Genomic DNA, 14,150 nt, shown 5'->3' with positions numbered 1-14,150 from the left:
CAAACGTATACCGAGCTAGCCCATGAGAAGGGTGTGCTCTTGGACCGTTGGTGCACAGCTGAAAAGGTGGCCAAGAACTATGGGCGTCTCAGGGAGTTAGTTTTGATTGAGGAATTTAAAGGTTGCGTTCCGGAAGAGATCCGAATGTATTTAAATGAGAGGATGAATCAATCCATCTCAGAGATGGCTAGGCTCGCAGATGAATATGCCCTAACCCACAAGACAAAGTTTTCCTCGCCAAAAAGTTACCCGAGAGACCGTCGGAATGGTAGGGAAAGTCCGCCGGCTAAGGGAGAAACTCCGCCGGGAGCTAGCACAAAAAGTGAGGATAACAGACAGGAAACCTGGAGATCTCCTGGTTTAAACTGTTTTAATTGTGGAAAGGTGGGACATATTGCATCAAAATGCTTTGCTCCGAGAAAGGAGCCAGAGAGGGAGAGAGCAGCGACCCCTATCGGGCGTGCAGTGGTAATCAGGAAGTTGACAAGAGGGCCCCAGGTAGATGGAGTACCGGAGGGGCGGGAGACATTTAGTTCCGAAGGAACCGTGTCTTTGAGGGAAGGGGACCCCCCCATCCCCGTACGAATTTGGAGAGACACGGGGGCGGAACTATCGTTAATTAGCCGTAATGTGTTAAATTTCGGCCCTCGGACGAGGGAGGTTGCCCTGAGAGGAATCGGGAACCAGACCGCGGTCGTGCCTTTGCATAGGGTCTTTCTCGATTGCGAGTTGGTGTCGGGACCTGTGGAGCTAGGAGTCCTGCCGGAGTTACCGGGGGAGGGCGTGGACCCCCTGTTGGGTAATGACCTCGCGGGTGGGAAGATGGGAACCGCCCTGATAGTTGAGGCCCCGCCCATGGAGTCCCCGAGCTATCGCGCATGCGCGGTCACTTGCAGCCTGTCGAGAGTGGCGGCTGGGACAGCGCGCAGTTTGAAATTGGCCCAGACGTTTTTACCGACCCTACACCACGAGGGTTCAGAGGGTGGTAAAACGGAAGGTAGTAAAGTAAAAGGGGGTAAGGGCGAGGAGATAGCTCCCCCCTTAGTGAAGAGAAAGGTCCTAGAGGTAGGAAATAAAGATGAGAAACGGATAAAGCTGTTAAAACGTCCAGAGTTGGACGTGTTTGATCTGTCTGGTTTGGCAGAATTGTTTGGAGAAGTTGAGAGTTCTAAAGATGTTCTCGATGGTCCCGAGAGTGAAATGAGGGCAGTCTTAGAGGAGAAGGGTATCCTTGCTGTGGAGAAGTCAGCTGACATGGCCGAGGAGGTTGTTTCAGCTCGCAGGGTTGCGCCTTCCCCAACAGGGGGCTGCCTGGAGAGTTACTGGAAGGAGGGGGGGGCGTTAGAATTTGAAAAAGGTACGGGTGTTGAAAACCTGGAAGAGGCCAATGTCCCGTTTGAGTGTGTCCAAGATGGGGATACACATGGTGCTGAACCTAGTCACGGAACTCAAGGGAAAGGGGGATGTGTAGTTCCCAAATTGAATGAAGAAAATTTAAAGGCTGGACTGATATCAAAAGCAGCAACCAGGCTACAGAGACAATGGCTTGGTACCACAAAGCCTGTGAATCAATTACAGGTTGAGTTGGAAGGTAAAGGGGCCCCACACGCTATTGTTATTCCAGAGTGTGGTGTGAAAAGGCAGAATTTGAAATGCTGTCTGAACAAAGCGAGATCGCTTGCGGATCTTAAATTGGAAACTAATAGCATGACGGGTCCTGAAGAGAAAAACGACAAATTGCCTAAAATTAAGGAATTGGGTGGTCTAAGTTTGGAACACGCTGATAAAATAACTCCTATGAAAGGAGCGGGCGAAAGCCTATTTCGCCAGGGTGCCCAAGATCGCCACGAGGGAATTAACCGGAAAAAAGGCGAGGGTTAATGGGGACGCGATTTTTAAAATAGCAGAAGCCGGTTTTAAGGGATTTTGACAAAGTATGTGAATAATAAAGACAACACCCATGGAAGCTTGACTGTTAAGTTTGAAAGTAGCATAAAAATTTGTCTTTTGCATGAACCTTTGTAGATGTATGTAAGCTAAGATCACACCTCCTTAGTTATGTTGCTGAAGAAAGCAAATAAATAAGGTGGTTATTGAGCTGAAGTTTGATGCTACCAGGCGTTAGTATGGCACATGAGGTTAAGGTATTAAAGAAAAGGGGCACTGTACTTGTTACCTGTTTAGATACTGACTTGAATGTATAACAGTAGTACTCTGTGAAGAGAAAAGCTTGTGTAGTATGTAGATTCAAAAAAAAAAATTCCTGTGTCAACCTGTTTTTAACCGCTGGTTAAAAACCCATTATGGGGGGAGGTGTTATGCCGTTGGCCCCCTCCTTTGTGAAAATCGCAAGAACTCTAGTTAAGGGGGGTCAACTGACCCAAGAGAGAGAGACGTGCGAAAGACCACGTTCTCCCAAGAAGCAGAATAAAAGTGACTTTGACTATTGTCTCATGGAGACCACCTGAAAAGCCCTCGGGCAAAGTGGGCTGGTTGAGAGAGAGATCGCATTACCTGCAACTTGATTGACACCTGCGATCCCATGAAGAAGTATAAAGGCGGGTCTGTGGGGAGGACCCTCAGATGCACCAAGGAAACACACGAAGGAGAAACGCTAGAAATCCTGCGACAGCGTTTTAATAGCTACAGCCGGTGGTGGGGTTCGTGTGCGTCCTTCCCTTGCCTGGGATTGGCGACTTCACCACGGAAGACGGCCTAGCTACAGGGGAAGCCACAGATGAGAGTCCATTCCCCCAACGAGACTTCCGACTACCTCCTACAGGTTGGAAAACCTGTCGGGTAAATGCTTCATGTTCTCTGTCTTTCTAACTAAAAGTGCACCAACGCGACACTTCCGCCGGCAACTAAGTGAAACTGCCGTGATCTAAAAGACTTTTAGATATCCAGTGAACGATATAAAATCTACATTACCCCTAGACGACGATCGAGCTTGTGTTTTGAATGATTATTATTACACCAGTGTTTTAGATTGAGTTTTGATGATCTGAATGTTTTGTATTAACCATACGTTTGTGCCCTTGTTGAATAAAACGGTTGAAAATAGTAGCATCCGACTCAGCTGATCCATCTATCTTTGCTGGTAAGTTACCTGGTTACGGGGTTTTTCGTAACAGTACATAGGCCTTTATAAATCAAAGTATTGAGTATAAGAGTTGGAATGTAATGGTGAGGTTGTATAAGACATTGGTGAGACCAAATTTGGAGCATTGTGTGCAGTTTTGGTCACCTAATTACAGGAAGGATATTAATAAGGTTGAAAGAGTACAGCGAAGGTTTACAAGGATGTTACCGGGACTTGAGAAACTGAGTTACAGAGAAAGGTTGATTAGGTTAGGACTTTATTCCCTGGAGCGTAGGAGAATGAGTGGTGATTTGATAGAGGTGTATAAAATTATGATGGGTATAGATAGAATGAATGCAAGCAGGCTTTTCCCACTGAGGCAAGGGGAGAAAAAAAAAAGAGGTCATGAGTTAAGGGGAAAAGTTTAAAGGGAACATTGGAGGGGGCTTCTTCACGCAGAGAGTGGTGAGAGTATGGAATGAGCTGCCAGATGAAGTGGTGAATGCGGGCTCACTTTTGACATTTAAGAAAAACTTGGACAGGTATATGGATGAGAGCGGTTTGGAGGGATATGGCCTGGTGCAGGTCAGTGGGACTAGGCAGAAAATGGTTCGGCACAGCCAAGAAGGGCCAAAAGGCCTGTTTCTGTGCTGTAATGTTCTATGGTTCTATGGCATAATATTATATTCAAGGAGGTATTTATATTGATACCACTAATATATTTTAATAAATTACTAGATTGCATACAAGTTGAATTTCTAGTTCAGTATGTTAAACTAGGGAACTAGGACTAGGGAAGAGGCTGCTTTAGAAACAGGACTGAATAAATAGGTTTAAACAATAATCTTTTTGGGCTCTCTAGGAAGATTAACCATGATGTAGTAGAATTTGTCATTGCTAGAAAGTGACACAGTTCAATCCTGGACCAAGGTTTTCAATCTAAATAAAGAAAATTGGGGGCAGGTTGTCTTAGGTAGACTAAAAAAAAACTGCATTAGAATGTTATGACAGAGCAGAGGTACTGGATTTAAAGAAATAGTACACGATGTGCTACCAAGACACTACACAAAAGTGGTCCAACCAGAGCATGGAGAAACCAAATTTAGTATTAAAGTTAAGAAAAAGAAAAATACCAAGCCAGAATGGTTGGAACATTAAGAAATCATCAAAAGATCATTGAGAAATTGATACAGAATGGGAGAAATGGAATAATGAGTGAACTAGCAAAAAGTAAAAAATGTTAACTAATTCTGTCTATGGCAGTCCCACTGAATATTAGGAAGTTCAAATCACCCATTACCACAACCCTGTTGTTCCTACAGTTATCTGCAATCTCCTTACATATTTGTTCCTCTAATTTTCATTGACTATTGGTGGACCTACAGTACAATCCCATTAATGTGACCATTTTCTTTTTATTCTTAAGTTCTACCCATACAGCCACACTGGACATTCCACCAGGGAATTTCATTTCTAAGCGCAAATTAAATGTTCTTTCTAAAGAAAAACACAACCCCCCCTTCCCTTTCTTAGCTCTTACACATATACGATCTGTAACCTGGAACACCGAGCAGTGTTTCTGCTAGTATCTAAACCATGGTTTTGGAAAGATCAATAACATTATAATCCTTTGTGTCTATCTATGCCCTGAGCTCATCTGCCTTACCTGTCAAGTTTCTTACATTAAAATAAATTCAGTTTAGCCTATCATACCTTCCCCATCTTCTGTTCCGGTTACTGGACTTACGTACTTGCTTTAATTGCTATATTGTCTCAACTTTCTCATCTGCCACAACAATTACATTAGGTTCCACTCCCTGATAGATTAGCTTCACCCTCCCAAGTAGCTCCAGCAAATCTCCCTGACAAAATATTGATATTGGTTCCCTCCAGCTTGTGCCACCCATATCTATCCCAGAAGAGATGTCAGTGGCACAAATGTGGATAGACATACTTGAGCAAATTTAAATAATACTTGCAAGAGAAAACTGCAGATGCTGGAAATCCAAGCACCACACACAAAATGCTGGAGAAACTCAGCAGGTCAGGCAGCATCTATGGAAAAAAATACAGTTGTCGTTTCAGGCTGAGACCCTTCGGCAGGTCTGGGGGAAAAAAAGATGAGGAATAGATTTAAAAGGTAGGGGAGGAGAGAGAGAAAACAAAGGTGATATTCGAAACCGGGGGAGGAGGGGGCTGAAGTAAAAAGCTGGGAAGTTGATTGGTGAAAGAGAGATACGGAGTTAGAGACGGTGCAGTCAGGAGAGGACAGAAAGCCAAAGAAGAAAGAAAAGGGGGGAAGGAGCACCAGAGGGAGGTGTTGGACAGGCAAGGAGATATGGTGAGAGAGGGAAAAGGAGATGGGGAATGGTAAAGGTGGGGTGTGGGGTGAGAGAGGCACATTACCGGAAGTTTGAGAAATTGGTGTTAATGCCTTCAGGTTGGACTGCCCAGACAGAATACAAGGTGTTGTTCCTCGTTGCAAAAGGAGGACTTACAGCTACCTGGGCTTTACCTCTTCCCAACCTGTCATTTGTAAAAAGGCCATCCCCTTCTCTCAATTCCTCTGTCTCAGCTGCATCTGCTCTCAGGACGAGGCTTTTCATGCCAGAATGAAGAGGAGATGCCCTCCTTTTTCAAAGAAAGGGGCCTCCCTTCCTCCACTCTCAACCGCATCTCTTCTATTTTACGCACATATGCTCTTACTCCATGCTCCCGCCACCCTACCAGGGATAAGGTTCCTCTTGTCCTCACCTACCAACCCACCAGCCTCCGCAACAAGCACATAATATCTGGAACATCTGCCATCTCCAATGGGAATTCACCACCAAGCATATATTTCCCTCTCCCCCACTTTCCGCAGGAATTGCTCCTATGCGACTCCCTTCTCCATTCATCCCTCCCCACTGATCTCTCTCCTGGCACTTATCCTTGCAAGTGGAACAGGTGCTACCCCGCCTCTACATCTCCTCCCTCACTACCATTCAGTGCCCCAAACAGTCCTTCCAGGTGAGCCTGTTGGGGGTCAAATACTGTGTCCAGTGCTCCCAGTGTGGCCTCCTGTATATTGATGAGACCTGATGCCGAGCAGTTACACCCCGTCTGACAGAAGTAGGATCTCCCAGTACCCACCCATTTTACTATCTCTTCCCATTCCGATATGTCAATCCATGGCCTTCTCTACTGTTGTGATGAGGCCACACCCAGGTTCCAGGAACAACACCTTATATTCTGTCTGGGTAGCCTCCAACCCGATGACATGAACATCAATTTCTTGAACTTCTGGTAATGCTCCCCCTCCCAGCATTCCCCATCCCCTTTTCCCTCTCAGCTTATCTCCTTGCCTGTTCATCTGTTCCCTCTGGTGCTCATCCCCTCTTTTTTCCCTTCCATGGCTTTCTGACTCTCCCATTTGACTTCCCCTTCTTCAGCCCTGTATTGCTTTCACCAATCAACTTCCCAGCTCTTTACATCATCCTTTCCCCTCTCAGTTTCACCTATCACCTTGTGTTTCTCCCATTCCCCCCACACCCTTTAAATCTACCTATCTTTTCTTCTCTGGTTTTGCCGAAGGGCCTCAGCCCAAAATGCCAATTGTACTTTTTTTCCATAGATGCTGCCTAGCCAGTTGAGTCCCTCCAGCATTTTGTGTCTTGTTGCTTAAAATAATAATTGTGCTGGTTTTGTTGCAGTTGTATGAGAAATATTTCATTAAGATTTAGGAAATTCACTTACTTTTAAAGTGTAGGCCTTTAATATTTCCCATGTTGATCATTGTTATAATGCATATTTGGATGTTTTTGAAGTGTTCCCTTTTTACCTCTTAGAGGTCCTATTACCCCACTGCATATAAACACTAATTCCTCAAAATTTTACCTTGTAGAAAATTTTCCTGACCAAAGTTTTGTGGAACTCTAGAGAGATGATGCCAACTGAGTTACCCTGTCACCTAATTCAGACTTTAAAAAATTATTTAAATTGGCAAGTCACAAGCTTTTAAAGAAGTGTATTAGCATATAAAGATTTATCTGCCATGTAACACCACAGAAGTGATTAATTTTCATGTCAAGCGGATGTATGCACAAATGTCTTGGACAATACTTGCGATTGTTTAGTTTACAAGAAATTAAGCAGGTTAAGTGTTCAGTTACAAACTGTCTTGTTGAAGAAATAACATCATCTGGTTTTAAATTCAGTTGTACTATTTTTTGCACTGTTTCGGCCTTCTATATATACTTTATTATAAAGTCAAACAACAGCAGTAGTATCCTGAACTAGGCATCTACGTACTATAATGAAATGCCATAGCATAACTATCTGTATGTGGCACCATAGGAAAAGGGAACAATTATAATGATCATTTCTTTTCAGTATTTACTGTGGAGAAAGCAAGGAAATGGGAAAATGATGGACAATGTTTTGAACCACATAGGAAGTACTGAAATTCTTAATCTTAACGGGGTAACCAAGAGGGCAAGGTGAGGGTAGGGCAGTGAATGTTGTCTATATGGACTTCAGAAATGCCCCTAACAAAGTCCCTCATGGGAATTTGGGGGAAATAGCTGACTAGATTCATAAACAGCTTAGTGGTAGGAATCAGAGGGTGATGGTCAATGGTTGTTTCTCAGACCAGGGATCTGTGTCTAGTAAATATCACAGTTATGGTGCTAGGATCTGTTATTTGCAATTTATATAAACTTTTTAGATGCGAATGTACAAGGCATGTTTAGTAAGTTCACACACAACAAAATAGGTGGTGTCCAGCTAGTGTAGAGGGTTATGCAAAATTACTGGGGGAACTTGATCAGCTAGGTACGTGGGCTAAGGATTGGCAAGCGGTTTTCAATCCAGATAAATGTGAGGTCTTGCATTTGCAGAGATCAAACCAGGACTTATACAGTGAAGGAATTAGGAAATTATGTTGCACTTATGTGAGATGCTGGCAAGGCTATACTTTGAACAGTTTTAATCACCCTGTTATAAGATTAATGTTATTAAACTAAAAAAAAAGTGCAGAAAACATTTATCAGGAAGTTGCCTGGACTTGGGGACATGATTTACAAGAAGAGATTGTGTAGTGAATGTTATTCCCTAGAATGTATGAAATTGACAGGTGACCTGATAGAGACATACAAGATCAGGAAGGGCATAGCACATAATCTTTTCCTAAGCAGGGGGTGTTAAAAACAAGAGGATATTAGTTTAAGATCAGAGATGAGATTTTAAAAGGGATATCGGGACAGCTTCTTATTGCTAAGTGTGGTGCACATTTGGCATGAGCTGCCAGATGTTGTGTAGAGTTGGGCACATTAGCAATATTAAAATACTATCTAGATAAGTACATGGATAGGAGAGGTTTAGAGGGAAATGACCAAACATGGGGAGACTAGCTGGCTGGACAATACAGACAAGAAGGATAAGTTGAGCCAAAGGGCCTGTTTCCATATTGTTTTACACTAACAAAATGCCTATTTAGCTTGCATATTCAGGTCCTGTTAGGATATAATGGCAGAAATAAGTCTCTATCACTGTGTTTTGTATTATTTCCTTCCACTCTTTCATCCACAATCCCATCACCCCAAAGTCAAATAGATTATCTCTTGCAGTCCAAGTCCATAGTTACTGAATGTAGCAACACATATCCAATGGGAGATAAAGGTGGTACATGGCATGCTTGCCTTCTCCAAATACACCACATACTCCAAATGTTGTGTAATCAAAGGTTTATGTAACTGCAACATGACTTCCCAATTTTTATACTAAATGTCCATTGGTAGTGTACAGTTCTGGTCACCCTATTACAGGAGGGAAATGGAGGCACTGGAGAGGGTGCAGGGTTCATCAAGATGCTGCTTGATTGGAGAATATTAGCTACAAGGAAAGGTTGGACAAACTTGGATAGTTTTCTCTGGAGTATTAAAGAGGAGAACTGGTAGAAGTTTATATGATGTTAGGCACAGACAGGGCAGGTGGTCAGAATAATTTTCTCTAGAGTAGAAATGTCAAATACCAGAGGACATAGGTTTAAGGTGAGATGGAGAAATTTTAACGGAGATGTGCAGAGCAAATAGTTATTTTTGTTTTTACACAGAGACTGGTAGGTACCCAGAAACATGCTGCACAATAGTGCAAACACACAGAATGGTATAAGAGGCATTTTGACAGGCACATGAAAATGCAGGGAAGGGAGGGATGCAGATCATGTGTAGGCAGTAGGCATTAGCCTAATTTGGTGTTATGGAAGACAGAAACATTGTGGAACAAAGGGCCTGTCCCTGTGCTGTATTGTTCTATGTGTACAGTGGATATTGACAAAGGCTCATGATTAAGGGCTTGAAAGCCATTAGCACAGAGACCCAAAATGCATTTCATTTATTGCATATGAGGGAAAGCAAAAGGAAATGTTGCAAAAATGTCAAATAAAACTTTAGACTATAGGTTGAAATAATCTTGTCATACCGCGGTGAAAGACTTCCTCTTGGTGAACTGCTCCTTCCAGGAACACTATGGCTGTTGTCTATATCTTGATCTAAAAAAATAAACAAACCTAGTTAACAAAATTGTTCAGATAATTAAGGTGTTGAGATGTTCTTTACTTTCAAATTTACATAATTTTTTAAAAGACTCAATCTGGATTTTTTTGGGGCTAGCATATGTTCTACTTTAATAAATGTCATAATGTACAAAGTGTGAAGTAAGAGGGGAATGATTTGGATTTGTTGCAAATTTGGACAGGTAACTCTTTATTATATACAGATACAGTGAATTCCAGTTAATTGGGACACATTAGGACCAGAATATTTTGGCCCAAATAAATAACTGCCTAATTAGCCAAAATTTCATTGAAATAGCTAAAAAGGTATAAAAAAATTCAAACTTCTATGCAAATGAGCAACAAATTATGTACTAAATGAAATACAGAACAGATTAGAACATTACCAGTACTACTACAGTACTGCAAACCGTGTATTGGTTCCTAAGTTATCGACAGAGAAATTAATCTAATATACATTGCTGTATTCTTTTGATTAACCATAAATGAACAAAATCAACGCAGACACCTAGTGCAGATAACGGACTGCCTCCATACAATGCTTTTGATGACTACATCTTCCAAATCTTTGTAACATTCAAGAATACTGACAATACCTTCAAATTCTTTGTAGTTCCTAACCTGCTGAAGTAACAAAAATTCTTCCATTTTCACTCTTGGCTGTCTCTAGCATCTCCAAGCCTGAATGCTTGAAACCGCAGTGAGCAAAACAGTTCTGAATTGCCTTACTGATTATTTTTCAGCAACTATCAGTGACAAAAATCATTGCTTTTTGAATACAAAAACATGCAATTGATCCTATTGTAAAACTATTCACTCTAAGCACAGTGTAGTGTCTAAAGGCTACACAAGTGCACGTGACTGATGCTAGTTAGAAACTGCAACAGTCTTCTGTCCCAATTAAATGGCATAGAATCCCAATAAAACAAAGGCATTCCTACCTATATTTTCAATTAGTTTTTGTTCTTTAACAGTTGTGCCAAACAAGCAGCTGCTCTGATTGACTGATGGCTCACTTAACTGGAATCCACTGTACTAGTTTTTAAAGTTGCAATAAAATGTGCAGCTAAAAGTGAAAGTTCATTTGCAATGTCACAACTAGAAACAACAAAAACAGTTTGTCTTGAATTGAATTGACATTATTTCTTACATCCTCAACATACTTTTTTTTTCCAGTATGTAAGCTATTGTCTAGTAAGATGAGGTATAAGGCTTCTAAATTAAGGAGTGTATGTATCTTTATAGTGATTAAATTACTGCACTCTTTAATGCTTTGTATTCACATATAAAGTTACTTTTAAGATAGTTACAACGGCATGTTTTCTGCTGCTGAGCTATTAACTTTTCATGAAGAAAATGAGTCAAAATATAGAGCTTTTGCCAACAGTTTGAGGGAGGCAATGAAGTCCTCTTATGAATCAGGACATTACTGACTTCTGCACTTGCTCGCTGCAAAACACAAGTCAGAAACTCACCAAAGCTCAGATGCAGGTTCCTTGGCTTTTTGCACCACTGCAGACTCAGCAATATGCTAAGCAGTATTCAGTCATGCTGAGTACAATGCACACTTCACATCCACTCCCTTGACTTTACCGCAGTCTGTGTCATCAGTCCATTGATTTGGAAAAGACTGACAGCTTGGATCAAGCTAAGTGGTTTGTTGACTTTCTTTTTCTCAAATTAGTATAAGTATTTTATTTAGGAGATATATAGTTATAAATAAATTTCTAATTTGAATGTTTCAATGCAATGGTCTCACATGATTTTAAGCATCTCTGAGAACCGAGAACATGTAAAAACAGTTAAAAGACAAGCCTTCAACGGCATGATCTGTCAACAGACCTAGTTCCTATTCACTGACCACTTACTTTGTAGAACCAGGTATGGTAGCAAGGCTTCTAGCCCAGTTGGAAAAAGCAAGAACAAAAGCAGACTGCTCCTGAGAGCAAGTTTGAACTGCAGGCCAGATCAAAGATAATCCAGCCCAATGAAATCATTTCAAGTGTCAAATTGGGAGGTACTATCCAAACTTCTTTAAATATTGAATCACAATATATATCTTTGAATGATAGGATACATCTGTGAAACAGAAAAATTGTGCACAGCTAATCACATTGTGGTATTTTTATTGTGTATTCTTCTGGTGACGCTAGGAAATTGCACTTCCCTGAGGGCAGGAGCAAAAGAGTAGTGTAATATTTTCCTTTCAGCCCAACAGCTCTGGGAATATAAAGACAACTTAGTAAGCACAAACAGAAAGTCTATATGAACATTGCAGAGGAACAAATAAGCAATCTCTAGGCTAAAATACCTTCAGGTTATGGTCACCTTGTGGTTATGCAACAGGATGTATTCCCTGAAATGGTGAATTCAAATCCAACAAGGGATAGGGAATGAAAAACTGCTGATGTGAAATAAAAAAACAAACGTTATAAACCACAGAAGACTGAAAACACAACCACCAAGTGACTATTTTTTGTATCACGTGCACAGAAGTTCAACTTTTGACACTTCAATATTATTATTATTATGCTGCTGCTGAATCATCCATGCCCATCCTATTTATCAGAGACACAATGTATAACTACTACCCAGCACTGGCTGGCTTTTCATAAACCACTGCCATCCTTCCTCATTAATGCACTATCTGTTCAACTTTGCTACAGAAATTTTCTTGGTGTGCATGAGTGTATCTGTGTTAGTGACTGGTGCAGTGGTGGGTGCTGCTCTTCAAATTCAACCGAGTGACTTGGTCTGTCGAAGGGGTAGATGATAAAATAAAAACAAAACAACTTGATATTAGATTTTGACTTCATGCCTTTTTGGGACTGAACTCAATGTATGGAGGTTTTACAAATCATGCACATCACTGAATGTAATCCAAATGACACGACACATACCATATATCCAGTGCTGTGCACCATGTGCAACCAAACCCACATCTTTCAAGGTCTCTCTGCCAAAGAGCTTCATCATTAGGATTTGCAACTTATGGTCTTGTAGTGTACTGTCTCTTCCACCCTAAGCCTTCCAATTATATGAGAAAATTTCCTGCAAATATAAGAGTAGTGGGGATCAGGATACCCCAATTCTGCCACAAATATTTCTTGTGGTAGATTTCCTTCATGGCATACAAAATAATTTGGACATCATTCTTAAAAAAATTTTTGTGTAAATATTTTTTCTACGTGGCAAAGATCCCTTAGAGTTGTTGGATTGCGGAGTGGGAGAGAGATTTCAAAAGAACTGAGTGGCAGTAGTTGGGATATCCTGCATGCCACAGTTCCCTTGGAGATGTTGGATTTCATAGCGGGAGAGTGATTCAAAAGAAGTGATCGGGGGCAGTCAGGATATTCTGTGTATCACAGTTTCCTTGGAGAGAATGGATTGTGCATAATTAAGCACTTGGCAAGGGCCAATAAAAAGTTAGGCTTCAGCAGAGCAACCATTGTGTACGTTGGCCAGTATTGAAATTGGGGAGTTCAGGCTTTGACTCATAGGTGCTTCAGTAAGGAGAGGCCGAGGCTGTAGGTAGATTTTTTCTTTTAATTTTTCTTTTCTTTTTTTTTATTGCACAGTTAGAGCAGTGAGGATGCCACATGGGATAGCGGAATGTGGGAAGGCAGGGAGACCTACACCTGCAAGAAATACATCTTCTTTCAGACTTTGTTAAGGAATTGAAACTGGAGCTGGATGAATGCCGGAGCATTCCAGATGCTGCTGGGTTGAACAACTGGTGATACAAGGAGGCAGCCAGTGCAGAATACTCTTGTGGCTTTCTCCAGAGCACCAGATATGTTTTGAATACTGTTTGGGGGGGGGGGGGGGAAGGGGGAGATGACCTAGCAGAGGAATGCCACAAGGGATTCATTGGTCTGAGGAACAGACAGGAGATTCTGTGGATGAGGATTTGAACCATCCTGGGTGCCAGGGTCAAGGACATCTCAGACTGAATCCACAAGATTCATAAGTGAGAGGGTGAGCAGATGTGGTCATGGTCCACATTGGTACCAAAGGCATGGGTAGGAAAGGTGATGAGGTCCTGCAAATTAAGTGCTAAGTTAAAGGGCAGATCCTCCAGGATTGTGATCTCAGGATTGCTACCCATGCCATGTGCTAGCGAAGACAGTAACAGGAAGATCATACATGTGCCTAAGGAGATGGTGCAGGAGAAAGAGCTTCAGATTTTTGGATCATTGGGTTCTTTTCCAGGAAAGATGGGACCTGCACAGATGGGACAGTTTGCACATGAACTGAGGGGGAACAAATATCCCTGTGGGAAGATTACTAGGGCAACACAGAGGGGGTTTTAAATTAGTTTTGCAGGGGAATGGGAACCAGAGTGCCAGAACAGTTAATGGAGAGGTTGTGGAGACCGATGTTGGTAAAACCTCAGACAAAGTTAAGAATCAAAAAGTTGAGCATGGTGGGACGAATGTTCTGAGTTGTGTGTATTTCAATGCATGGAATATAGTAAAAAAAGGCAGATGAGCTTAGGGCATGGATCAGCACATG

General features: G+C 41.8%; 1 protein-coding gene across 8 annotated transcripts in view; it reads right to left on the bottom strand.

Moving 5' to 3' along the window:
- Positions 1-14,150, bottom strand: part of mllt10 (MLLT10 histone lysine methyltransferase DOT1L cofactor) — a 281,282-nt gene that overhangs the window by 44,963 nt on the left and 222,169 nt on the right. For all 8 annotated transcript variants that reach the window (XM_073054633.1, XM_073054638.1, XM_073054634.1 and 5 more), the window contains one exon: positions 9,542-9,611. In XM_073054633.1, the coding sequence (XP_072910734.1) occupies positions 9,542-9,611 (70 nt within the window). The remainder of the gene's footprint in view (positions 1-9,541; positions 9,612-14,150) is intronic.

The sequence above is a fragment of the Hemitrygon akajei genome, chromosome 8 (genome assembly GCF_048418815.1).
Source record: "Hemitrygon akajei chromosome 8, sHemAka1.3, whole genome shotgun sequence".
Classification (NCBI taxonomy): Eukaryota; Metazoa; Chordata; class Chondrichthyes; order Myliobatiformes; family Dasyatidae; genus Hemitrygon; species Hemitrygon akajei.
This window is presented reverse-complemented; position numbering and strand designations above follow the sequence as displayed.